Raw genomic sequence first — 26116 nt, 5'->3', positions numbered from 1 at the left:
GGGGGGGGACATCATTTTGAGTTTGGATCCAAATTTTTTATTATCGCTCTATCTCCAGAACCTTCTATGGTGATTCTGAAAGAATACTCAGCAGTAGTAGCTGAGCACCATCTAGTTCTTCTGGTCTCAAAGTCAAGTAGACTGAGCTCTGAGTCTTTTGGACTAATTGTCTATGTATATTTGACTTGTTTTCTTCACTCTTCTTTTCTACAGAAAGGGGGGAGGACCAATGATAATCACACCTTAGATGACTACTCACAAGTTTTTAAGACCTCAGTCAAACAGCCATGTTTTTGTGGCCTTTACTTTGTAGTGGTGTGGGTGTAGAAAGACAGACCACAGGTAGCAGATTTTATCTGCAAGTTCAGTGTTATGGGAAAAACCAATGGGGGGGGGGGGCAGAAGGAGGAATGGTGGCACTAGTTCAGCCGAAAGGAATAATATTGAACCAGAGCTCTGTAGGTGAGACGAAAAGACCACTCAAATTACCCACAGAAAGCATTGTGTTCTGGGGTCATGGTCAGATCATAAAAGACATCTTTGGGGCCCAAGAAGGGAAGATACCCAGAAAAGGCTGCCACAAAGGTATGTTTCTTTTGCACCCAGATCCAATTCCCTGTGCAGACCAGCCGTCCTCAAGGGAACCACCCAGCCTTCCAACTGGCCCCCAGCTTCTGAACCATACCTGCCTCAGCGAATCCCCCAGCACAGCACTCCCCACTGTGCTACCTTCTTCCCTGCCCATAACTGACTCTCCGCAAGGCCTGGTGGTGCCAGCACCCACCACTATGTCAGAGCCAGCAACAGAGACTTCTATCCAGGCAAGGAGTGCTGGGACCTCTCAAGGGCCAGGCAGAGAGCAGGAAATGCCCTCAACAGTTATGGACACCCTTGATATTCAGCATGCTGCACAGGCCCTTGGCACCAGCCAAGAACCCTGTGCCCAACATCTGGAAGATTTAACCTCAGTCCTGGAAGCCAGTGCTCAGGGGGAACCCCTGCCAACCTTAGTGTCTGAGCCTAGCCCTCCAAGCCTTGCCACCTCCCAGCTCTCTAGTCCCCCACTAGGGCCTGCCGCCCCTGCCCAGCTCCCTGCGGCCTTGGAATCTGATGGGGAAGGGCCGCCCCCCAGGGTGGGCTTTGTGGACAACACGATAAGGAGCCTGGACGAGAAGCTGCGCACCCTGCTCTACCAGGAACACATCCCCACATCTTCTGCCTCAGCGGGGACCCCGGTGGAGCTCGGAGACAGAGACTTCATGCTGGATACGCCCCCCTCAGTACCTGCTGACATGCTCCCAGGGCCTGCTCTGCTGCCCCAGCCATTGGTGAGTGGCAGTGTGCACCTGGCTGCGGGGTGGGGAAGTGGAAGAGCCTGAGAAGCTAAGAAATCCCCACTGACCACCCCAGGGTCCCATTGCTACCCCTACTGGCCTGCTTGCTCACAAGAACTTGCAGCAAATGCCAGTTGTAGGGCAGGACATCTAAAGATATAGACCAGGATGGGGTGGAGGCCAGCCTTTAGAAGCTATGGGAAGAAAAGGATGCATAAGTTCGCTTCTAAAGATATTAGCAAGTGAGACGCATGCTGTTTTCTTTTCCCCGTTGCTTCCTGAAGCAGGAAAAGTCGGAAATGGCACCAGAGCAAGTGAGTGTGCTGGAGCAGGAGCAGACTTCTCCAGGAACAGGTATTGAAATTGCGCTCCATGAGTTTGTCTGGGCAGGTTCACAGGGGAGCCGCCAACCCTTAATGCTGTTTCCCAAGTACCGCCTGTCATGTAGAGACACTGCCTTTTTGAAACGTGGCAGAAGTCATTATGATTCTAATGAAAACCCATTGAGTTCTACAATAAAGCAAGTGTTCACACGCATACAAGAGGGAGAATCTTCTGTCCACTGAATAAATAAGAACCCTTACTGGACAGTTAGGACATTGTTGAGAGCTGTGTTTTGGCCTTCCTGCACTTCCTGATGAATGAATGTTTTAAATATTCCCATTGCTTGCTTTTCCTTATTCCTTCAAAATCCCAGGGTTCTGATATATGTTGGATAGAGTGGGGCGTAGGCTTCTAGCAGCTAGATCGTAGGTTCCCAAACTTGTTTGTCCTACTGCCACCTTTACAGAAAAAAATATATATATTTATTATTCAATGCCTCCCTGGCAATGAAAACCTCTGGTACTATAACCCATAATCCAGGATAAAGTGTAGGTATCTGCTTTAGCAGTCTCCCTGGGGCACCAGGGGGCTGTATTGCCCATATGGGGAAATGCTGAGCTAGATGAAGCTGCAGGGGGCTGGGGCCATCTGCAAGGATCCTGGAAGCAGGACTTCAATTGCTGTCACTCCAAGGGTGGATATTTTGAGTGTCTGTGGAAACTTTTTGCATGGGTTCACATTCCGTGATCTGCATATCCCATGTCTCCAGCCCATGGGAGCTCATCTGACATTTTGAAGTGTGGTGTTCCTTCTCAGTCTGGAATTTTTTTTGGGGGGGGTGGTGGAGACATTGATTGGTGAGCTGAAAGTCAGCACCAACCTAAGGGAGTCTGTGGCAGGAATCTGGGTGTGAATTGCAGATCCCCATGCTTGGGCTGTGTTTACATAGCAAGGACTGATCCCCTGGCTGCTGCCTCCTCCTCCAGAAGCCATATTCTGAGAGGGTCTGGGGGATGGGCTCAAAGCTGATCCGTGCTTGAGGACCAGAGACTGCAGTGTTTAGCCTAAGGACATGAGGGACTGGAGGAAAAACTCAAAAACGCCTTGCAAGAGGACAAAGAGGAGGAATCATCTCCAGGGGTCCTACTGGAGCCTGCACTATGCTAGACTGCCTTCCTGTCCCATTCTGATCTCTCACACAAAGAAAATGAACTTCATGGAGGTTCAGTAGGCAAGCCATTCCCACAAGCACACCGCTCAGAGGGCAGGCCGAGGGCAGGAGTGCTGAAGAGACCGATTCTAGTTCAAAATGGGTGAGCTTTTTCTGGCACGCTGAGCTGTCTGGAAATAAGAGTCAAGCGTTGCCTACAAGTGTGAGATACATGACAGGGATTTGGATTGAATCTCACCAAGGATCTGGTTTGAGGTCGAGGCTCTCACAGTAGGCTTATGAACAAGAGACGTGCCTCCAGCAGGGCCTTCAGCGAACCCTCCCGGCATCGCAGGCAGCTCCATCGAAGCCGTAGGCCGGCCCCTACTTCCTGTGCCACCCCTTCCTCCCCCCGGGCACTGTGGCAATGCGCCCTTGGTCACCAGTCTCTGCCCTGTGAGGGTCTCAGCTGCTCCAGAGCTCCCACCCCCGACTCTTTCTGATTGTTCGCTCTGCAGAGGACACTGGGTCAAAGCCAAACCCTCTACCATCGAGTTGATTTACCCTCTAGGACAGAGTGGGACTGCTTTCACAAGAGTCTCCAAGGCTGTACATCTTTAAGGAAGCAGCCTGCCACATCTTTCTCGAGTGAAGTGACTGGTGGGCTCCATTGGCTAGCCTCCTGATGAGCAGCGGATCACTTTAACCACTGCAGACATTAGGGACGTGAATTAAAAATTACCATGTCACGCTGCCCCTCTGGGAGCCCCTGGATGGTGCACATGGTTAGTGCACTCTGCTGCTAGACCAGATGTTGGTGATTTGAGACTACCTAGAGATAACTTGGGAGAAAGCCCTGGTGATCTACTTCTTAAAACTCAGCCCTTGAAAACCCTAGGGAATACAGGTCGTCTCTGACACACGTGGGGTCACTAGTTTACCCCCACTCTCGAGATCAGAACACGGAGGCCGTCATCTACATTCTATGAAGTAGCCCTGCTCTAAGTGCCCCGGGACGAAGGCATTGCAGGAAAGCTTCATTTCCATAACCGCCGTGGTACCAGCAGCCCCTGCCCGGCAGTCCAGCATGCTGGTATCCCATTCAGGCCTTTTCCGCCCTTACTCCCCTCTCCCCCTGAGTAATGTTCTTGGTCTTCATGCACAGAGCTATCCCTCAGCAGCACCCAGGGTCCTGGCAAATGGGCAGCGCTGGACCTGACCTCTGTGCCCACCCCGCTCCAGGTAAGCGAAGGCATGTTCTCGGGAGAAACCTCCAGAGGAATCACTGAGACCTGCCTCCTCCTACTGCTTACCTTCGATCTTTTCCTTCCTGGCTTGCTCTCAAGGAGACCGCGGCTTTGGGGCCCCCCGTGCATTTGGAGTCCACAGACTGGCCCAACAAGACCCCCAGGGAGACCTTGATGGAGCCCACACCACACGCCACTGGAACACTAGCCACGGAGGTTGAGGCTGGCCACCCTCGGACCCATGGCTCCTTGGACTCAGGCTCCCCATGGAAGCGCCCGGGGCAGCAGAGCATCAGCTCACCAGCCAAAACCGTGGGCCGTTTCTCAGTAGTCAGCATGCAGGACGAGTGGACCATGGCCTCGCCTCACAGCCTGCGCTACTCAGCCCCACCTGACGTCTACCTGGACATGCTGCCTACCAGTCCCGAAGTGAAACTGGTGGTGCGGCGCGTGCAGACGGCCTCCTCTATTGAGATTGGTACCGGAGAGCCTATGTCCAGCGACTCCGGGGATGAGAGCCCGCGGAAGAGGCCCCCAGTACAGAAGCAAGCCTCCCTACCCAGCAGCAACAGTGTGGCTAGTGATTTCGTCAAGAAGGCCAGTGCCTTCCTGCATCGATCCTCAAGGACGGGCTCACTGGGCCCAGACACACCGAGCCGTCCCAGCATAAAGGTCCCTACCATCAGCGTCACCTCGTTTCACTCCCAGTCATCCTACATCAGCAGCGACAATGACTCAGAGTTCGAGGATGCTGACATAAAGAAGGAGCTGCAGAGCCTGCGTGAGAAGTACGTGTATAGACAGGGCATGAGTAGGTGCGGCTGGAGCTGCATGGTATGAGGGAGGCATGGTGGGCAGGGCTAGGTAAAACCAGGGCGAGTCTTTTCCAGTGGAGTTAAGGGATGTGAACAGCAGGGGAAGGACCCAGGATGACTTGGGTCCTTCCGAGGCTGGCTGGAAGTTCTCTCTCTGCTGGGCGGTCCCTTGTCTCCTCGCTATGCCTTCCTGCTGGACCCAGTCCTTTCTGTCCCCACCCTCTGCTGTAAAGTCTAGAGTGCTACTTCCACATCAACCTTCCTTGCCCTCATACTTTCACTCGGCACCTATTTATCCCAACCTCGCTATGGTCCAGGGTTCAAAAAGTATAGATACTCCTGAACTTTACCTAGGGGCAAGAGGCAGGTGCTGAGATAGGATGGATCCTGAATTTTCCAGTGAGAGAACAGCCAAGCATCTTTCAGGATAGAGGGGTTTTGACCTGGATGTCCTTTGGGCTCAAAAACCGCCACAAATCGAAGATCTGGTTCCTAACTCCTCCTTCCTAGCAGGTGGCCGCTTGGAGTCAAACATCCTTTGCTCCTCTCACGTGTTCGCTGCCATGGAGTTGAAGCTAAATCCTGGTGACCTCCAGCACAATGGGACTGCACTGTTGTGACCCATAGAGTTTTCATTGGCTGATCGTTGGCAGTAGGTCACCAGGCCTTTCTTCCTGTTCTGAAAGCCCTGCTGAAATCTCTTTAGCATCCTAGGATGAAACCCCCCACTGACAGCCAGGTGGTTGGTGGCTGCAGATGAGGTGCACTGGATGCGACTCGACCCCCTGCATGGAAGGTGGTGATTCCAGCGCTGAACCACTACTACCCTGCTCTCTCTGCCCACGAACCCTCTGTTACGGATATCTAAGTGTGCTCCCTTGTCCTAGGGCTACACCAAGACCAAGGGGCGGGGGGTGGTGGGCCGTGACAAGCTGTAGATACCAGAGATTACAAGAAGAAAGTGCTGGATATGCATGAACGTTGTCTCAGAGGTGCTCAGAAAGGCCTGGTGTGGTCTGGCAGGAGGATCAGTAGGAGTTCCCCAGTAGGCACCACTTGGAAACTCCCATGGCTAAGGCAAGGGCTTTGCCAATACTCTGAGCGCCACCTTCCCCACTCCTGCCATGGGCTTCATGTGGGCTTGTCTCCCTGGGCTCAGCTGGTATAGCAGGAGCAGGGACGCAGTCCAAGAGTAGGTCTGAACGCTGGGCCGCGGCTGTGCTGACTGCCACAAGGACAAAGGATGCAGAAGAGTCAGGATGTGAGAAAATTCACAGCAGATGCCTTTGTACACAGGTGGGGTGGATGGTCTGCCCAGCCGGGAAGCCTGGGTGAAATGGGAACACAGGAGTGGGAAAAAGTCACTCCAAGGGGCCCTTGAAACGAAGAGGCAGTGATCCCTGTAGGCAGGAACAAGAGGAAACGAGGCCAGCATGAGTAAGCCCCAGCTTTTTCTTACAGTCCTGGAACCCATCGAGCCCGTGAAAGGGGTGAAGAGCATTTTGAATTTAAATTTAGAAGGCCCGGTTACATCCAACTGGAGATAGTGGTTCTCAAGCCTCGGCATGTATTTGAGCCCCCTGGAGACCCTCAAACACAGATTGCCGGGCCTCATCCCAGAGCAGCTGCTGCAGGAAGAAGATCCGACCAGAGTCCATGTGTTTTTTTCCGAGCTCCCAGAAAGCTGGCACTCGGTCCAGCCCTTTGCTTTGAGAAGCACCACGGCAGACTGCAGGCCCTGCACCTTGAGAGCAGGCAAGGGCCCAGCTCAGAGGGAGCAGAGGAGCGGCTCCCAGAGTCGCAACTGTGCTGCCATGCTCCCGAGCACGATTGCTGAGGGAGGGTGGAAGGAAGGAAGCAGTAGCCAGGCTGGGCTTTGGGGAACACACACCTTAAAATGGAGCTCTGCTCTGAAGTTATTCTCAATCAGATGCTCGATCGATCCCGTATCCCCCACGGGTGCACAGCTCACGGTCTTGAAAAGCAGACACTTTCCTAAAACCCATCAGAAGCAACAATGTTCTCCTGGTTGCCCGGGCATTTGCAGAGAAAGCCACTCAAGGTTTAGGGGGGAGTTTTGGTTTTGTTTCTATCTTGCTTAAGAAAGTTATTTCCCTAAAACAAACCTGGAAGATATTGTAAATGAAGTCACAACTTTCTTCCATGAAAAACATCTGGTATCCTGACCTTAACAGAGAAGCTCAGGACTTACAGGATTTACCGCCCCCAAGCTGAGAGCTGTGTGGCCATCTGACCCCAGCCACCGAAGCACCCTCGGGCTAGGTCAACCCGATACCCCCACCCTAACTACTCCCCTTAGGTATGGAATAACCATACCTCACAGAGCTCACTAGAAACTCCATCCTAGCAAGGACAGAAGTTTTCCTGAAACAGAAAAAGCTATAATTGAAGGTTATAGGTAGACATTGAAGTCCAGGAGGGGTCCCAACTGAGGCCCTAGCTAATAGTCTCAGCATCTTTATTTTATTTTAATTTTAGTAGTTTTCTTTATATAGTATTCACATGTCATACACTTCCATAGTTAAATCGCTTTTTGAAAGAATTGTATATCCATCATCACAATCAGTTCTAATGCTCCCTCCCTCCTCCCACATTCATTGTTTGCTCTCCAAATCCCCTCACCCTCCCCACTCCGTACACCCCCACTTCTCCCATAAGCCATTGGATCAGGTATTGTTTCCACACATCCACTCCGCCTGTGCTTCACAAACTGGGAAGCCCAACACAAACAATAAGAAAAAAAAACCAAAACAAAATGACAAGAAGAAAATCATAATAATATAAAGATAAAAATAAAGAGTAGGAAAGAAAAGATGACCATCATTATTTGAAAAGCCAGAGAAGAAATTCCTGTCATGAAACATGTAAGGAATACTTGAGCCTAGAGCAAATATATGTTGGGTCAAGAGGGAGGTCAGCGGACCAAGTATCCTATTATACCGTGGTTCAATCTACCATAATCAAGTTTGCAATAATCTCTGCTTGAGTGGGAAGCTGTTTGAGTCCTTCGTCTGTGGATAGAGGATTTGCCAGGGGCTAAATCTGACTTGCTACTCTGCAGAAGGATTTTGGGTTCCCACTTCCTCCTTAGCTTTGTGCAAATTGGGTGCTCATAATTTAAGCTCTGATATTTTCCCCTTCATCATATTTGGATTTTGTTATTGTCATCTTTGGATCACACAAGTTGGTGTGCTCATTCAATGTGGACCTAGTAGAAGGCTCACTTATACGGAGGTTTGTTTGCATACAAGCCGTAAGACACCAGACACTATACCAGCTGATAGCCGGACACCATCTGCTTTCTTCACCACACTTCGCTGTAGCACCTTTATCCTCAGTGACCTCTCTATGAAGTTTAACATTGAGCAGGGCCATGTTGTAAGAACTAACTGTTCTTACATGGGCTGGAATTAAACAGGAGCCCAGAATCGATTTGTTGGTCTTGGGTAAAGAACAACTCCGGTTCCCTTTGGCTGTCTTATTATGACAAAAACAAAAACCAACCAACTAACAAAAGGCAGAAAAATAGAAAACCAAAGAAACAAAAAAGGAAAACATTGGCAAACATCCCCTTGGGGTATAAGACGATTGCATTGATAACATCAATAATTTATCCAATGACATAGAATTTAAGGTACTGTTGATAATGGGGTTTTTTTTGCAAGTATAGTTCAACAGCAAGCTGCAATGTGTTCATTGTTGCTTTGTGCAGATTGATTTCTTAATTGTCTGAGCTCTGTTTACACTGAGCATGGGGATTGGTGCTGGGGGAATTTTCCTGTATCATTTCTTATAAGAGCAGATCCTTGCCTAGGAGATGAAAACCTGTCATATTATTAATGTAAGGGAGCACTGAGGTACTAACTACATGGTGTTTCTGGGTCCCGTTTCATTGGATACCCACTAGCCTCAACATCTCAAGGGAGCACACTCACTCTCCCCAAAACAGGTGTTCACTCTCACCAAGCAGGAAACTCTTCAACCACGAAATACTCCCCAACAACCCCTGGAACAGAGTACCAGGGCTGGCACAACTATTCAACCGTCTTTCTGCCAGCCAGGACAACTTGGCTGTGTTTTCTCCGCTAAACAATCCCTAAGTGCAGCTGACAGTTCTGCTCCATTTCTGTGTAGCTCTGCTACTCCTTACACCACTCTTAACCAGGCCTGGGAGGGTTTCCAGCGCAGAGCTTCTGTGTCCAAAGGCCACAACATCCCTCTTAACCCTCAGGAACTTGGAAGCCCCACCCACATCTAAGGCTCAATGTTCTATGGCTTTTATAGGCCAGTCCACCTCTGTTCCTTTGCCATTGCCAAAGACTTGCCAAAGCCGGCAAAATACCAGACTCTCACAGGCAAGCAACAACTTATAAAACCTGTAGAGGTCCGTTTCCAAAAGCAAAGGTCCAGAGGGCATACATGGGAGCTCACAGCACCACAGGCCGTATGGGAGATTTCACACTTCATGCCTGTTACTATCTTGGGCTTTTATGCTAAGCATGAATATAAACGTCAATTCTTCCTCCATTAAAAAACAATGGCAGTGGTGACAATTCGGGGTGTTTGAAGGGGTGGGGTGGGGGGGGTGGGCACAGCGTGGAGGTTGCGATTCAGTTTGCTTTCAGTGTACTGGAAAGATTCATGGAAAGGCTGCCCACCACTCCTCTGCCCACCCTTACCCTGACTTTACAGCTAGTTTTTGTGGAAAGGTTTAAATTTTAAAGGGGTGACTGGGGAAACCTGCCTGCCTGCCGGCCTCTCTCTTCCTGCTTCCTCCTCCAGGCACCTAAAGGAGATTTCAGAGCTGCAGACCCAGCAAAAGCAGGAAATCGAGGCCCTCTACCGCCGCCTGGGCAAGCCGCTGCCCCCCAATGTGGGTCTGTTCCACACAGCACCCCCTACTGGCCGCCGGAGAAAAACCAGCAAGGGCAAACTGAAGGCGGGGAAGCTACTCAACCCCCTGGTACAGCAGCTCAAGGTCGTGGCATCCAGCACAGGTCGGCATGGCTTCCTCTTGGCTGGCCTGTGGGGCAGGGCTGGGTAGAAATGCTTCCTGGGAGGTGATGTGTGGCACCCCAGTGAGCCTGGGAAAGGAGGCACAGAGTGGCTGTGGCATTCTCCAGGCCCTGGGAGAGGATCGGAGGCTTCTTCCCAAGTTTCCTTTTCTTCTAGCTGAAAGAGACATTGTAGGTCGGGGCAGGCCGGGGCCTCGTCTCTGTGTGGAGAGAGAGAGGTTTGTAAAAGGCAGAGACCAGTCTGCATGGTTTCTGCAGAGCTGGACCCCCTGCTGCTCACTCCTGTGGGACAGAACCGAGGTCAGACCTCTTCCTCTGCCTTCATTCCAGTGGTCTGTGTCTGAGGGCCCTGAGATAGGTAGGATGATGAGTGAGGAGCTTCAGCTCTCTGTGTGATGACAACCCACGAGTAAGTCCGCTGGCCTGTCCTCCAAGCCGCAAGAGACCAGCATCTAATATTTCAGGGGTCTCCTAAGCTCGCCTGTGGCTACTCCTGCTCTGCTGGCAGCAGTGCCAGGACTCTGCTGATACTGGGTACAGGAGCCCAAGCCACTGAGGGGCAGTTCGCAGCGCTCTTGTGCCAAGCCCTTCTGTCTGTGTTGCTGGGAGTGTGTAGTCAGCACGCCCAGGAATGCGTGAGGGTTGTCACTTAGGTGCCAGTTCTCCTCAGGACCGGCTCTGCAGCTAGCAGGGGGACCAAGAGATGGCACACACAGGCCCACTTTGCATCTCCGTGCAAACGACAGCAAATCACAGAATGAGAATTTCTCACAGAATCAGAATTTCTGACTGCAGAATTGTGACTGGTGGGGAGACTGTGACCACTCTTCTCATCTTCCCAACACTGCACCGAGGGGATGGGGCTGCGTGCCCATTGGATGTTGGGGACTCGGCGGCCCAAGGACAAGACAGCTTCCCCAAGGTCACCCAGCAAACAGCAGGGGGCCAAAGACCAGCACTGCCCTGGCTCTCCCGCCAGTGGTGCCTCATCGTGCCTGTCACCCTCTCTCCTCGCCCAGGTCATTTGTCAGACTGCAGCAGAGGCCCTCCTGCTAAGGACCCCACCCAAGGGGGAGCAGGGCCTGCTGCAGAAAGCCCAGCGGTGCCCCCGGCTCCAGACCCAGGTGGCAAGGCAGTCCACACCCAGCAGCCCTGCTCCGTGAGAGCCTCCCTGTCTTCCGACATCTGCTCCGGCTTAGCCAGTGATGGAGTCGGAGCGCCTGGCCAAGGTGATTCCCAGCTTTCCCCTCTCCAGCATGTTCTAGCCCAGGGCGTCAGTGGTGTCCCCAGGAGTGCACCAGTGTATAGAGGAAGATAGGGATGCATCTAGTCTGCTGAGTGACCCCCGAAACTCTCCTTTGAACACAAAGAATGTTGCTGCCCAACGATCACCCATTCTTGTTATGAGGGGCTCCAAGGGAGGCCATGCTTGGCTAGCATGGGCCCCGGGGAGCCCCCAGGACCCTGAGGTCGTGCCGAATGACCAGGAGAGGAGTCAGCTAGGGGAGTCAGGCAGAGCACCACTCCCTTTGGTTGCGACTGTTGCTTGTCCCTGGCTCACCGACCCTGACCATCCCCGGAGTGGAGCCAGCCGAGTTTTAAACACCTGGGCCTTCTGCTCAGGAAGGTGGCTTGTAGGAAGGCCAGGTGGTTGAGGCGGGAGATTAACCTTGAGATGGAAATGCTCTCTCTTCAGCGCTGCCATGGGTGATTGCAGCTGCTTGATAAAGTGCTCACCCACTCTCTTCACCACCTCTATCCAAAGAAAACTTTGTGATTCTGATGCAGGTGCCACCCACCCCACCCCACCTCACCTCGGGGAGCTTGCTTCTCTTGTGCTCCTACTGTTGCCTCCTTCCCATTATGTGGTCAGGGGCTTTGGTCCTCTGGGCTGAGCTAGGTGCAGCCCTGGAGGTTAAGTAACACAGCTGATGTGACTGGTGGTGTGGTAGGACGTAGAGTCGCAGTGACTTATACTTGATGAGTGTCTCTTTGTTTTCTTCCCTTTATATTCATTTGCAGGCTGGACGGTTGCCCACCAAACGTCTGAGAGAGTGGCCTATAAATCTAGTAGCAAACCTCGTGCCCGATTCCTCAGTGGACCTGTGTCTTTGTCCATCTGTCTGTATTTGTTCTTTTGTATTTTATCACCTCCTATCCCTTGGTTTCTCCCCCTTTCTATCTTCATTGGCACCTTTGATGCGTTTGGCAGGTGCCCCCCCTCGCCCTTTCCCCATGAAGCTCACTCATCACTCTCAAACGGAACAGTCCCAAGCCTCATCCTTTGGATGATGGCTTTCTTTCTGTCGACAGAGACGTGTGTGCATGCTTCTACCCGTGTCTGGGCACCAGAGCACGTGCAAACACCCTGCCTCTTGGCCAGGGCACTCCATCTCTCAGACCTACCAAGGCCCTTTGTATTTTGTCACTCATTTTTTCCATTTTTTTTATGTTGGACGTAGTTTTATTTTATTTTTTTCCTGTTGCAATTGTGGCAAATATACATGTCCGCTGTCCCCAGTTCCAGCGACAACAAAAAGACAACCCCAACCATCTCTAGACGCATGGTGTTTTTCACACATGTTTGGACTATGAAGACATGCATGTAGCAAGCCGATACAATTCTAGAAGGTCACTGGAGGGTATAACTTCTGTACCAGGGCTGTATTACAACAACTTACAGTACTGTTTCTCCCTATTGCCCCACTTCCTGCATGTGGGAATGCTGAGGGGACGGTGCTCCAGCTAGAACGTCCTAGAATGCCTGCTTCTGCCCTGATTGGAGATCTGACTCCCTGCCTGCCCTCTGGGTTGCCTCCCGCGCCCTCCAACCCTAAAAGAGGTGATTGCCAACCGAGAGCCATGGCTCTTCCTACCGAGGAATTCTGGCCCTCTGCCCCATCCCCGAGTCTTCTAGCTGGAGCACTTCACTCAGTGTATTTTCCTATGACCTCATGTGACCTCAGAGAAGAAGTCAATGCAGCAGTTCCTTAAATCTCTTCCTTACACCCACTTCCCATCTTCTTCAGACACTTTGCAACATCCCCGTTATTCCATGTTAAGCAATGGTGCCCCTACATGGGGCCATTCCCAGCTGTGCTGTTCCTTTTTAACCCTCAGAATGATTGGCAAACTAATCCAAAATGGTAGCGTTTTCAGGTTTTTATTTTTAAACAGAGAAAAATAAGCTTTTCAATCAGATGGACATGCGGGTTTGGGGCGCATGGCTTTTTGCTTGTACAATAAAGATACATTGTCCTTGTGGGGACCCAGAGGCCATGTCCACAGCAGACACCCATAAGTCAAGTGTGCATTCACATCCACCTGGCCACCCCATCTGAGTCCACGTGGCTCATCATCCTCCAGGCCAGACAGATCAAAGGCACAAGGACCACTTAGAAAGAGTTCATACGCTGCAGCATTTCCACGTTGCGACGAATGGCTTCTTACCCACTGAGTTGGGTGTCCCACGCTAGCAGCCTTCGGTCGATGGTTAGCGGAGTTGTGGGAAGGAATGGAGAGACTCTCAGTTACAAGGTTCTCTGGAAGCCCCTCTGCTTCATGGACCTGGCCCAGCGCCCCTGCTCACCCACCTAACATGTACGTGTCCTTCCCAGGGGCTGTGAGTGCCGGCCTCCTTGGGGGGATCGCAGGTCTTGTGGGCCCTGGGACCGTGACATCTGCAGGGCAGACAGTGCCTGCTTTCACTGCTGGGGGCTCCTAGGCCTTATGGGAAGCAAAGCAAAGCAGACAGGCGTGTTCCTAGAAACTGGGTGACAGCACCAGCAGAAGTCGCACGACACACTGCTGAGATTGTAGTCACTCTACCTTGCCACTCACTCGTACTGTGGTGAAGGGTTTTCATTAATTTACCATTCATGATCATTCTGAGATTTTTAAAAATGTATTAATTGAGCCAGGCATAGGCAAAAGACTCACTCTTTTCTCTGTGGACAGGAAGAAAAGAGGGAAAGCAAGGCTTAGGAGCCCCAGGCAGGTCTGGGCCCCGATGAGGGCACCGCTCGGGCGGCGGGCCCTGCACACTTCCTGGACTGGCAGGCAGTCATTGGCTTGGTTACAGTGCTCAGATGCTGTTGCTGGTGTTCCCAGCCCTACCTCTTCTAGGCAGGTTGTGGTTGAGTTGTTCTTCTCTGGTTGTGTCCTTGCCCTGGGCGCCTCTTCTGTGCAGCTTTGTGGACTCAGAGAGTATGCAAACTTGGCCCATAGTCTGAGGCCTCCTCCCCTAACTCTGCTGCTCCACTGGGAAGTGGCTTGGACTCCCTTGTGTTCCCAGAACTGATTCCCGAACAGTACCATGGCACCAGACCTATGTGCTCTGGAAGTCAAGGACTTTCATTGAGTGCTCTATGCTCACTCCTAGGCTAACCCTGTCAAGGACTGGGCTTCAAGCGAAGGGGACTGTGGCCTTGACACTTCAGAAGACTGAAGATGACCATGAAGAATGGGGCTAAGCTGACAGCTCCAAAGTTACAGTCTCAGGAACTCACATGGGCAGTTCGACCTATCCTACCTATCCTATGAGTCAGGATCAACTCAATGGCAGGGCTTTGTATGTGTATATATATATATAACTTTGTATGTGTGTATTCATTTAACTACCTTGAGATAGAGAGATAGATACTCTCAAGGTAGTTAAATGAAAATGGGATATATGTATATGTATCCCATTTTCATTTAATTACCTTGATTTGTGGCACCCCTGCTTCCTGAAAGAGAATAGACACCATTCAAGGAAATGGTTTTAACTCTGAAGTCTAGAAAGCTCATGGTTCTAGGAAGCGCAGAGATGAAACATCTTGGACAGGGGAATCAAGGCTGGGGCTGAGAAAGCTAGGGTTGCCAGGAGCCTCTGTGCCCAGTGTGGAGCTACATCAGATTATCAGACAATTCTGGGACGTTCCTTGGTGTGGAGGCCCTTGGAGCCAGACCATGCTGACCAGGAGGAGGCATTTTAGACAGCATGACCACTTTCCTCTCTCCATGAAGCGGAGCGCCTGGAGGGCAGTCACTGTGTCTGGGAATGTTGTGCGCAACAGGCAGGACAGTCCCTGGGAAAGACACAGACTTCACTGGGCGACAGAAACCTTGCAGCCTGCTTCTCTCTGCCCTCGACCTCGTGCACATGTGCCACATGACCATGAACACTGATGATACAAGATCCCTGCCCAGTGGTTACACAGGGTTAGTCAGGAGAACACAGGGTCCTGAAGATCTCGGGAAAAGTGACCTAAAAGGAGCAACATGGAATCCTGGGTTGTTAGTATCCATCAGAATCTGTTGTCCAGCCCCTCTGGCCTCCCTTCACTTTATCTCATTGAACCAGAAGTCAACAGTGATGTCTTTCCTCCCGCGTGGGAAGCGTTTCATGTGGCACATGTCTATCGGCAGCATCATGGACACCACCCACCTGCTGGGGAGATGTATGTGTTGCTAGGATGCTAAACAGGTTCCAGCAAAGCGACCAGACAAAGGAGAAAAGCCGGGGAGCTGTTTCTGACAATCAGCCCATGAAAACCCTATGCATCACAAGAGTCTGATGTACAGTCCCTCATGGGGATGGCACAGGACTGGACAGGATTGCTTTATTCTCTTGCACCTTGGAAGCTGGCTGGACAGCAGATAACTACAGCACTGCAACAGCAAGCCTCCACATCCTGTCCCTGGGGGCGTTTAGTGCTCCAGGACCTTCTTGCTTATCCCCATCCATCTCAGCTTCCCTCTTGTTTTCACCTCTGAGCAGTATCTAACCTTCCTGAAATGGTCGCAGAGCACATAGTTGAGGGATCTTAGCAGCCTTCCCGAGATCTTTGTGCAGTGTGATGAGGGATGGGATACCTGTGGGGGTGGTTCGAAGCTGCACAGGACCCCTGCCCCCTTTGACGTTCATCATGCCTTGTGGCCCTGGCGCATGTAGGTGTGACCACCACCATGTGGGGTCACTGGGAGATGAATGTGCCATGAATCCAGTACTAAATCGTGCCTAGGTGAGTTGAATCAAGCCCTGTCTCCACTTACTTCTTCATGACAATGTCCAGGACTGTCCTGAGAGCCGCGTGGCTTAATCTGTGGAAGCACTAACTGGTGCTTTGGCAACAGCACACACCATTTCCCTCCGGTGCCAGAAACAGGCATCCACTGTCTAGGCCAGGGTCAAAATGGAGCTGCTGGAAATGAATTTAGTTCATCGTGGAGATGGACAAGGGAGACACTTGGCTTAAATGTGGGGCCAGTCCTCTGAGGAGGGTGGTGGCCTGAGCTACCTGCCGGGAGTAAACTGGCCTTGCAGTTTCCCAGGAGACGCCCCTTGCTGGCCACCGGGTGAACTTCATCAATACCTGAACACAGGCATAGAAAGCAAACGTGGTGAATTGCTCAGGGCCTGGCTTGCTTTCTAAGCAACCGGGACCAGTCAAATGTTCCAGGTTTGGAGAACTCATACACTGTGACATCCTCTGCACAACTAGCCAAGGGTTGAGCCATGATGTTCAGGCAAGGAAAGAGTGGGACTGTCTGTTGACATCAAGAAGCCTCTGTCTGTGTCTGCCCTGGTGACCCCACTCTCCTGGCCAACTGAAGGGCAAAGAACGGAGCAAGACTTCACTAGAGTGTGGCTTGAGACTTGGATGGCCTATGGGCTTCACATGGGGCCAATAGCTAGAGATGAGACCACCTAAAATCTGTTTGACGGATGGGTCTTCTTCAGACATCTGCTGGACAAGACATAGAAAAGATTCACTTTAGGAATGGCACCAACCATCGCCTCGGGAGAGGTGCAAATATACATACTCTCTGCTTGATTCGGACTCATAGCTCCCTATAGGCCAGGGTCGAACTGCCCCCTGTGAATTTCTGAGACGGTAAGCCGTTATGGCAGTAGAAGGGCCGTTCTTTCTCCCACAGAGCAGCTGGTGGTTTTGAACTGCTGGCCTTAGGGTTAGCAGCCCAATGCACAACCACTATGCCACCAGGCCTCCTGGGGAATTTACTAAATCTCCAAAGAGCTGTCTCCAGCCCCACTGCCTGAACCCTCAGGGAAAGCTTGGCTGAAGTGGCTGTGGCTTGTTGTGAAGGCCTTTGGGTCAGGGTCGCAGGAAACCCTGCAAAAACATCTTGGCTTTCTCACGGAAACCAGAAGCCCAAAATATCAGTGGAAGTTGTTCCTCGTGTTGGTATGACTTGTTTTAAAATTCCTGCCTTGTGACATCATGGTGCAGGAGCCTGTGCGGTTTCTTACCGGGGAGGGATGTGAGCCAGGTAGAGTGGGGCTTTTCAAGCAAGGATCTGCCAAGGGGTGAGAGATGCCCAAGGCGGGGCTTAGGCAATGTAGGGTAGCTCCAGGGTAATCTCAGGGCCTTCCTGGAGATGGGTAGGGCTCTGGTATGTGGAAAGGCCCCTGGTCCCAGGTAGGCAGTGACTACCTGACAGAACTATACCTGACCTCCGTGTCAAGAGGCCAGCATCCCTCATAGTTTGTATGTATAGAGCCACCTGCTCATCAGGGCCACAGTGGCCCATACCCCTGGTCATCCCAAAGCCTATGCACAAGAAAGAGCATTACCACCTCTATTGACAACAACAGAACATGGTGCCCTGTTGAGTCTGTCAGTCTCCCCAGAATGTTGAGTGTATGTCTCAGCATTACACATGGACGAGGACTCCCTCTAGTGGCTTCAGTTGGGTAGCTAGGCCACAGAAGGGCCTGGTCTGCCTTTGTGTCCCCCGTTAACTTGATAGGCATTAGAGCTAAACGCAGAGCATCTGGTTCTGCCAGACAATCGGGCTCCATGGCCCAGCGCAGTAAGCAGTCGCTCAGTCTTTAGGCTGTCAGTTCAGGACTGTTGCCGTCTTGAAGAGACACAGCACCACTGAAGTGAGAGCGGAGGTGGTCACTCAGCCCTGTGCCTTGGCACCCGCCATGTAAAATTCATGTACAGTCTCAGCCTATAGGATACAAACCACAGCTTCCTAGCCATCCTGCAGCTAGCCCCAGAGTACTCTTCTTCATTCCTGGTGGGGCCTCATCTCACACAGACTAATAGAGGACTCCCCACTTCTCACTAGCATCAGCATTCCTGGCTATCTCCTGCCTGGTCCTGCACTTTAATTGACACTTGAAAGACCCCTTACCTTTTCCCTGAGTGAGACACAGAGAATATTGTAAGAAATGGACTTGTTTTAAAAGCTAACTCAGCTTAAGCTAGATATAAAGGTTCAGAAAGCACAGCTCTTCCCTGTACTAAGAAGTCTCCCAAGGAAGCTGAGCTGACAGTCCCCAAACGGCAGGAAGTGAAAACCTTCCTCGCTAATAAAGGTGCATGCCACCAGTTGCTATTACGTTTCCAGCAGTAAAGAAACAGCCCTTTCTACCCTTAGGTAGAAATAGCCCTTTCCATTCCAGACTGAGGGAGGCAGGCAGGAAGTCTCCAATGCTGTGCGATTCTGCCCTCAGGACGCACATCCACCTGAGGGGAAATAGAGTGGAGGGTCAGAGATAGTCACCATGTGAGCCCTCCCCACATCTGAAGTGGTGTGTGGTTGGCATTCACAGCATTGGCATCTCCTCAGGAAGCTCCTCCCATCACCCCAAATCTACAAAAGTGTGGGATGGGACAGGCATTTGCAGTGTTGGGTTTTCCTCAAGAAACTCTTCCAGAGGAGGGAGTGGAGGGTGAGTGTCCATCCTTGGAAAGCCTTTCGATGGGGAAGTATGGAGTAGACATGCACGGATGCTGTGGTGAGCTCTTGTAAGCAGATTTTGGGTGCTCCTGGGCCATGCTGGGTGACCTTGGGGAAAGTCCAAGCCTGTCCTTGCCAGAAATTCAACCCCATCTCTTGTCTGTGTGCTTAAAAACCCAGTTACCACAACTGACAACCTGGGGAGTTAGACTCCCTGCCATGGATTCATTTTCCGACTCACAGTGGCCCTACAGGACAGAGGAGAATGCCCTGTGGCTTCCGGAGACTAAATCTTCCCAGGAGTAGGAACCTTTGTCTTTCTCCTGTGGAGCAGATTGTTTCGAACTGCTGACCTTGCTGTTGGCAGCCCAGTGCATAACCGATATACCACCAGGGCCCCTGGGGAGTAATACATCCATAGCTTTCCGTTGTGGTCCAAGCACTCGGAGGTGGAATGGTCTCAATGACAATGCCACCCAAGAAGGGGCCTGAAGACCACATGGCAGGAACACCTAACATAAGGAACACTCACATTTCCCCCCTTGGTGACAGTACCGACTGATGTAAGTCAGTGCGCCAAGACCCTGGACTGGCCTCTACCCTGCAAAACAATGTATCATTTTGGACTTGACCAACTGCGGCACGAGGCTCCGCAGCCCGGCAGAGCCTGCGCCTGGTCCCCGCAGGGCCCCTCAGGGACAGTCGGGTTTTTCCTGCCTCAACCAGGGGGACTCCTAAGAGCCTTCTGTCTGAAAGCCAACCATTGTTATCTGCCTTTTTCTTTATTTCTTTTCTTTTCTTTTCTTTTTTTTTTAATATGCTTCTAGAGACAAACACTTCAATCTGAAGTTTGGAAAGCTTGAACTTGGCATCTATTCCTCCTCAAAAAAGCTTGTATTAACTGCACACTAACTCGGGGCTGCCCGGTCCTTTCTGGTTGGGGGTTGGGGGAGGTGTCTTCTTCTCTCTGAACTGCTGACTTTTTGTCTGTTCTTCCTTGCATAAAGATGACTTGTGCTTAATATGCTAGCTTGTCCCGAAAGTATGGACTGCCCACCTAACTGTGTGTCTTCTATCGTTTTTTTCTTCCCTTGCAGGGTCAGCCCTGAAACGTCTCTGCCTAGGCAAAGAGCACAGCAGTAGTAACTATCTGGGTTTCTTACCTGCTTTGCATTCTCTCCATCGCATGGGCTGTAGATAGCTAGAGAGCACTGGGGCTTCCTCCCGCCTGAGAACACAGAGGCAGGGCCGGCCAGCACGGTGACTGCTCCAGCCAGGCCTCCCTTTGCCAGCCACTTGCTTGACTTCTGCCTGTGGAGCAGCTGCCCCGATGCTCCCTGCAGCCATTCGCACCCCATGGCTCCTAAAGTCTGCAGTCTCTTCCCGTCACACTTTCCAGACTCATCCTGCTTTTGAACATCCAGACTCCCAGTCATGAATTGGTCCTGTTCCATCTCCTTGGCGTGCTGAAACGGAGTGCTTCCTAAGAGGAGAGCGGTCCTGGATCCCTTGGGCCCCTCACCTCTCTCTTTTGTGCGCTTCCTCACACTCCCCTCCCCGCCTTCCCCGCTTCTCCTTTCTGGCTGAAATAACTCCATGTAAGATCTCATCACTAATTTTTAGGTGTCTGTACCTATGCTTTTTCCATCGCTGTCCGCTAAAGTAGATTACATTTCTAAACCGTTTGTTTGAAGAGATGGTCATTAGCTTATATATATATATTTTTTAATGTGGAAAGGTCAAAATGTTTTTCATTCAAAATTGCAAACCAGAAATTATGTGTGTGAGGGGGCTAGAGGAGGCACAGTACAAGTCCTATTGGGGTCATTGAAATAGTCAATCAACTAGCCACTCCGGCCGCCTTGCTGTGCAGCACACAGAGTAGCCTTCCAGCCTGCAGTAGTCGGAGTCCCCAGGTGCCCTGGTCAGGGAAAAGGACACCTGTGTCTTAAATGCCCCCAAACCCGGAGTCATTAACATTCATGGACTGCCCTGGAATAATCTTTAAACCGTAAGCCTAAAGTATCCCCTGACGTCTTCTTAAAATCAAACAAAAGTCTAGCTCAATTATTTTAAGAGGCCTGCTTAGAGCACTGTGCTCTTTTAAGAACTATCTATATGGTATCAAAGTACAAACTGCAGCTCAAAAAATACAAAGGACTCCTGGGACAGTGAGTGTATGTTAATGGAGGAACACAACCCAGAAGAGAGGTGAGGGCGTCTTTGCACCTTGAAGAATGTAGTCAGTGCCACTCAGTTATACAAGTAGAAACTGGAATGTCAATGTAGGCTGTGTTGGGTATATCCTCAATAATAACAACAACAACACATTTTTAAACGCTAAAAATTCATGGAATGCAAATTAGTCTGGCCTGTGTAAAGCATTTCCCTTAAGGCGAGGGATTGTTTGTGCAGATTTATTCTTACATCTCCTCTACAAGCACGTGCTAGCCCAACGTATAGCTGAGGATGCAAACACTAAGCGAGCCTTAGCAATGGGGCCGCCCCTGCTATAGCTTCCGGTCACACGCGAGTCCCCAGGGATCCAGAGTGAACTGGAAAGAGGCAGCTGCAACACAGGCGGGCCATCCACAACCGTGGAAATACCTCACCATGACCAAAACTGGGTGTCACCTTTCAATCCAGACCACCTCTTGAAGCAAGGGGTTATCTGATCTAAGTGAGACCATTATTACTGCCATCACGTAAGGAGGACGGGGGCTAGCCAGGTGGTTTAGGCACGCGTGGCTTAACCAACCCTGGCCTGTGTGTGACTCCCTAGGGTCCTCCACAAGCAGCCTGGTCCCGGCCCCTGAGCTGGGCCCCCAGCCCTCCGTGCAAGTCCAGGCACAGGTGAACAACAGCAACAACAAAAAAGGCACCTTCACAGATGACCTGCACAAGCTAGTGGATGAGTGGGCCAGCAAGACAGTGGGCACTGCACCGCTGAAGCCGTCACTCAACCAGTTGAAGCAGACCCAGAAGCTACAGGACATGGAGGTCAAGGTGGGCCTGACCCCGGCAGCCAAAGAGGTTCGGACTGTAAGTGGGGTCAGGGGAGGGGGGTGCACAGAGTAGCGTGAACAACAGGCAGCAGCCACAGCATTCTTAGGGTACCACCTGCAGGCGTTTTGCTAAGTTCTTACCTCATTTTCCAAACTCCTCTTCTCAGTCGCCCCATGGCTTAGGTTTCCCCACTTTATAGCTAGAAAATATTAGGGGACCTGCCCACATTCCCACAGATGCTAGATTGGAGGGCAGGGAGTCAACCTCCCCAGGTTCTGCGGAACCAGCCCGAGGCCGTCCAAGGCTGGGATGCAGCCTCCTCTAATCTGTGCCTTTTGTCTGCCTACACATTTCCAGCCCTTCCCAGGAAAACCTCAAACTTATGTGCTTCACTGCCTGGGGGAATATGGGGCAAGGGTTGAGCTCCTGGTTATCTGTTTAGGGTTTTATATTCACATTCATGAATGAAAATGACCTATAATTTCCTTGCTCTTAATATCCTTAGGTTATGTAATGCAATGATTGTTTCTATCAGGATTATGTCAACTTGAAAACCTAAATGGAGGACTAGGCCCTTTTCCGGTTTTCAGGAGATATTTGTGTAAGATTTATGTTCGAGCTTCTTAAACTATTGAATGAAGTTCATTGATGAAGTCATCCGGACTAAGGAAGTATTTTTTGTTTGTTTTACATGCGGGAAGATATCCTCTTATTTAGAAAATTTTCAAATTATAAAAAAGTTGAAAACTCTCTAATGAACTCATGTGCTCAGAATCTTCTATAACTGGGATTTTGCTGTTTGTTTTGTTTCTAATCCTTTACCCATGACAGTAAAGTTTTTAGTAGAGATTCAATTTCTTTACAATTTTAGTTCTGTTGGATTTTTTCTCTTAGGACCATTTTATTGCCTTCTGCTTTTCTAGTAATCCTTCCATTTCCCCTATATTTATGTATACTCATATTTTCAAATGCATTGCCATAAAGTTATTCACAATACCTTCTCTTTTTAAAATCTGCAAGATTTGCAATAAATGTCCTTTTATCTAGCTAGCTCTTTCCTAAGTCGTCTCGCTAGTGGTTTACAAATTTCATTAACCTTCTCAAAGAACTCAGTTGGACTTCTATGATATTCTTTATTGTATGTTTGATTGATCTCTTGTTATTTCTTTTCCTCTATCTTTGGGTTAATTTTGTTGTTCTAGAACATTTCTTGAAATGTGTAGCTCATTGACCTCTGGCCTTTCTTCTTTTGTAGTATGTGCATTGAAGGCTAGAGATTACCTCTAATGGTTTTAGCTGAATCCCAAAGTTTTGATGTATAGCACTTTCATTAGCATTCAGTTCAACATGTTTTGTAACGTCCACTACAATTTCTTCTTTATAGTAAGTACAGTTATCGTTTAATTATATTTTTGCTAGTAATTTTAAACTAATTCCAATGTGGTGTTTAAAAACACTTTATATGATTTTAGTCCTTTGAAATGTGTTGGTCTTAACTTTACGTCCCCACATATCAGTCTCTGTAACTGTCCTTCAGAAATCAAAGTGCCTCTCTTTATCCCCATCTCCACTCTATTAGCCTCCCCCAAACCACCCTTATTTCTCTTCTTAACTACTGCAGAACCCTCTTAACAGGCAGGTTTACATCAGTCTGACTCATCTCAAATCCATTCTTTAATGAAACCCTAGGATTCTTCAAAACAGTTCATGATCCTTACAGTAGCCACCACAGCCCTGCGTGGTCTGCACCCAAATATCTGTCTAGGCTTACTGCTCCTTTGCTGTCTGGGTCCCAACCACATGGACCTTCTTTAAATTCATGTACTCATCAGGTCAGCTGTACTAATTCTGTTGTTCAGATCTACTTTATCATTGCTGATTTTGTATGTGTGTTTGTGCATTGTGTATTTTGTCAGTTATTGAAAAGGGCATGTTAAAATTTCCACTGTCGTTGTATAGTTCTATTAAAATTCTGTCATTTTTGTTTTATATATTTTGAAATTGTTATTAGGTGAATTCATGTTTGAATTTATGATTTCTCCCTTGTGAGTCAAACTTTTAATATTATGAAGTGTTATTTCTTATGCCTTCTGACTTAAAATCGACACCGTCTGAAGTTGCTATACCTACACCTCTAGGTGTTGTGCTATTATTTATATGGTGTGTATTTTTCGTCTTTCAGCTCCAAGCATTCCATATCATATGCTTTAGAAGCGCCTTTTTTCGACAGCTTATATAATTGGGCTTTGCTTTATTTTTTAATCCTAGTTGAAAATCTTTGTCTTGATTAAAATATCAGTTTATTTGTATTTAATGTGTGTATGTATTTTTGCTTGAGTCCATCATTGTACCATTTGTTTTCTATTTGTCCCATCTACTGGTGTTTCTTTTCTCTCATTTTTGCTTTGCTGTGAAGTGGTGGCTTCCCACTGCATTGGCTTGATTCCAATTTACAGTGACCTCTATAGAATTTCCAAGACCGTAAATCTTTACAGGAGAAAACAACTTCGTCTTTCTTTGTATTGGTTAAGTGTGTTTTGTTGTTTATTTTTCCTCCCATGACTAGCTTGGAAGCTTTCTTTTCTCTCACTATTCAATCATTGATTAACCTGTTATAACATCTATCTTTAAATTGTCAAAGTCAAGTGGCTGCGACAAGGAGCTCAAACGAACATTTGTGAGGCTGTCATAAGACTAGCCAGTGTTTCATGGTTGTACATCAGGTTACTATGAGTTGGAACTGACCCAACAACAACTAACAATAATTATGCCAATTTTTTATCCCTTTTCCAAGGGCCATAAAACATTTTAACTACATTTTCTCCTACCCTGACTTATTTTTTAATTTTATATAAATTTAAAATCCCACAATACATTGCTATCCAATGATTATTATTTTGCATGTGTTTACTTATTTAGCGTTTGGATAGTTCCTTCTTGTCTCCAGTCTCCCACTTAGGGCGATTTTCCTTCAGGATTTCCTTTAATGTAAGTCTACCAGTGACATTTCTCAGATTTTATCTGTCTATAAGTGTCTTTATTACATTGCCATTCTTGGAGGATCTTTTATATCCGAGGTATAGGATTCTAGGTTGGTAGTTATTTTCGTTAAGCATTTAAAAGTGATCATTACATTATTATTTTTGTTGAAAGTAAGCTGCCAGTCTGCTTGTTGCTCCTTTAAAGTTGATAACCCTCTCCTCTTGCTTCTAATAAGTTCATTTCAAGAAATTCTTTATGCAGTCCCTAGGAATAGACTTTTTGGTTTCTTGTTTTGAAAGTTTTTCTGCAACAGGCTCATCAAATATTTATTACAATCATCAAAAGCAAAGCCAAGAAAACTCATTGCTATTGAGACCATTTTGACTCCAGAGGACAGAATAGTAGTGCCGACGGGCTTCCTAGGATGTCTGGTCTTTATGGAAGCAAATAGCCACATTTTTCTCACACCAAAAAGCTCAAAAATCAAACTTACTGCCATCGCATCCATTCAGATCATGACAGCTCCATAGGACAGGGGAGAATTGCTCTGGTGGGCTTCCAAGACTGGAACTTTTCATAAATAGTTTTACTGGCATATACTGTACTTATCATACAATTTAATCATTTCATCATATTAAGAATATTTGTGCAATCTTCACACAATCAATTTCAGAACACAATCAATTTTCTTCTCTTACTCATTGTTGCTAGCTATCCAATCCCCCGCCCCTCAATAGTTCTCAACCTGTGGGTCACAATCTCTTTGGGGGTTGGATGACACTTTCACCAGGGTCGCCTGATTCATAACAGTAGCAAAATTACAGTGATGAGGTAGCAATGAAAATAATTTTATGATTGGGGGTCACCACAACATGAGGAGCTGTATTAGAGGGTCACAGCATTAGAAAGGTTGAGAACCATTGCCCTAGCCAATTCTATCCTGGATTTCTTATGCAGAAAATCATACAAAACAGAAACAGAAAGCAAACAAGCAAAAACCAACAATAATGACTAGATAAAACATACAAAAAGTCAATCTGAAAGAAAACAGAAAATATTAAAACAAACAACTTTAGAATGGGGCAAAGGGGAGAGCAAAAGATTAGGTATTTGATTTTAACCTAACTACGTCTGCCATAGTCAACTTTACAATGTTCTCCGGTAGCAAGGCTAGTCACATCGCTGGACTGTGGTCAGAGAGGATTCACTGGAAGCTTACTCCATGTGTGGACCCTGCAAATGGATTTTGGCCTTCACTGTCATCCATAGCCTTCTGCCAACAAGGTGTTCACAATTTTAAGCGCTGATACCATTCCCTCCTTCAGGTTTAGATTTCATTGTTTACAATCCATGGATCGCACAGGCTGGTGTGCTTCTTCCATGTGAACTTTGTTGACATCTCACTTAAAACTGCTTGCTTTAAGACTAACCCTTTAAGACCTCAGACACTATTCTTTCTGATAGCCAGGCATCACCACCTGGTTTCTTCACCACACTTTACTGTAGCACCCATGTCTTCAGTGAT

At 49.0% G+C, this 26116-nt stretch overlaps 1 protein-coding gene across 1 annotated transcript in view; it reads left to right on the top strand.

The window, feature by feature from the left end:
• The window catches only part of WNK2 (WNK lysine deficient protein kinase 2), a gene marked incomplete at its 5' end in the record, with an annotated part of 187400 nt that overhangs the window by 149232 nt on the left and 12052 nt on the right, over positions 1–26116 (top strand). Inside the window, 9 exons of the mRNA XM_045294376.1 lie at positions 607–1328; positions 1619–1688; positions 3974–4050; positions 4155–4843; positions 9674–9888; positions 10926–11135; positions 11929–12027; positions 19701–19745; positions 21386–21645. Of these exons, the coding sequence (XP_045150311.1) occupies positions 607–1328; positions 1619–1688; positions 3974–4050; positions 4155–4843; positions 9674–9888; positions 10926–11135; positions 11929–12027; positions 19701–19745; positions 21386–21645 (2387 nt within the window). The remainder of the gene's footprint in view (positions 1–606; positions 1329–1618; positions 1689–3973; positions 4051–4154; positions 4844–9673; positions 9889–10925; positions 11136–11928; positions 12028–19700; positions 19746–21385; positions 21646–26116) is intronic.

This window comes from Echinops telfairi, unplaced genomic scaffold (assembly GCF_000313985.2).
Source record: "Echinops telfairi isolate 266 unplaced genomic scaffold, ASM31398v2 ScPeMD7_1;HRSCAF=3_0, whole genome shotgun sequence".
Lineage (NCBI taxonomy): Eukaryota > Metazoa > Chordata > Mammalia > Afrosoricida > Tenrecidae > Echinops > Echinops telfairi.
Note: the sequence above shows the minus strand (reverse complement) of the source record. Positions and strands in the feature narration are given on the sequence as shown.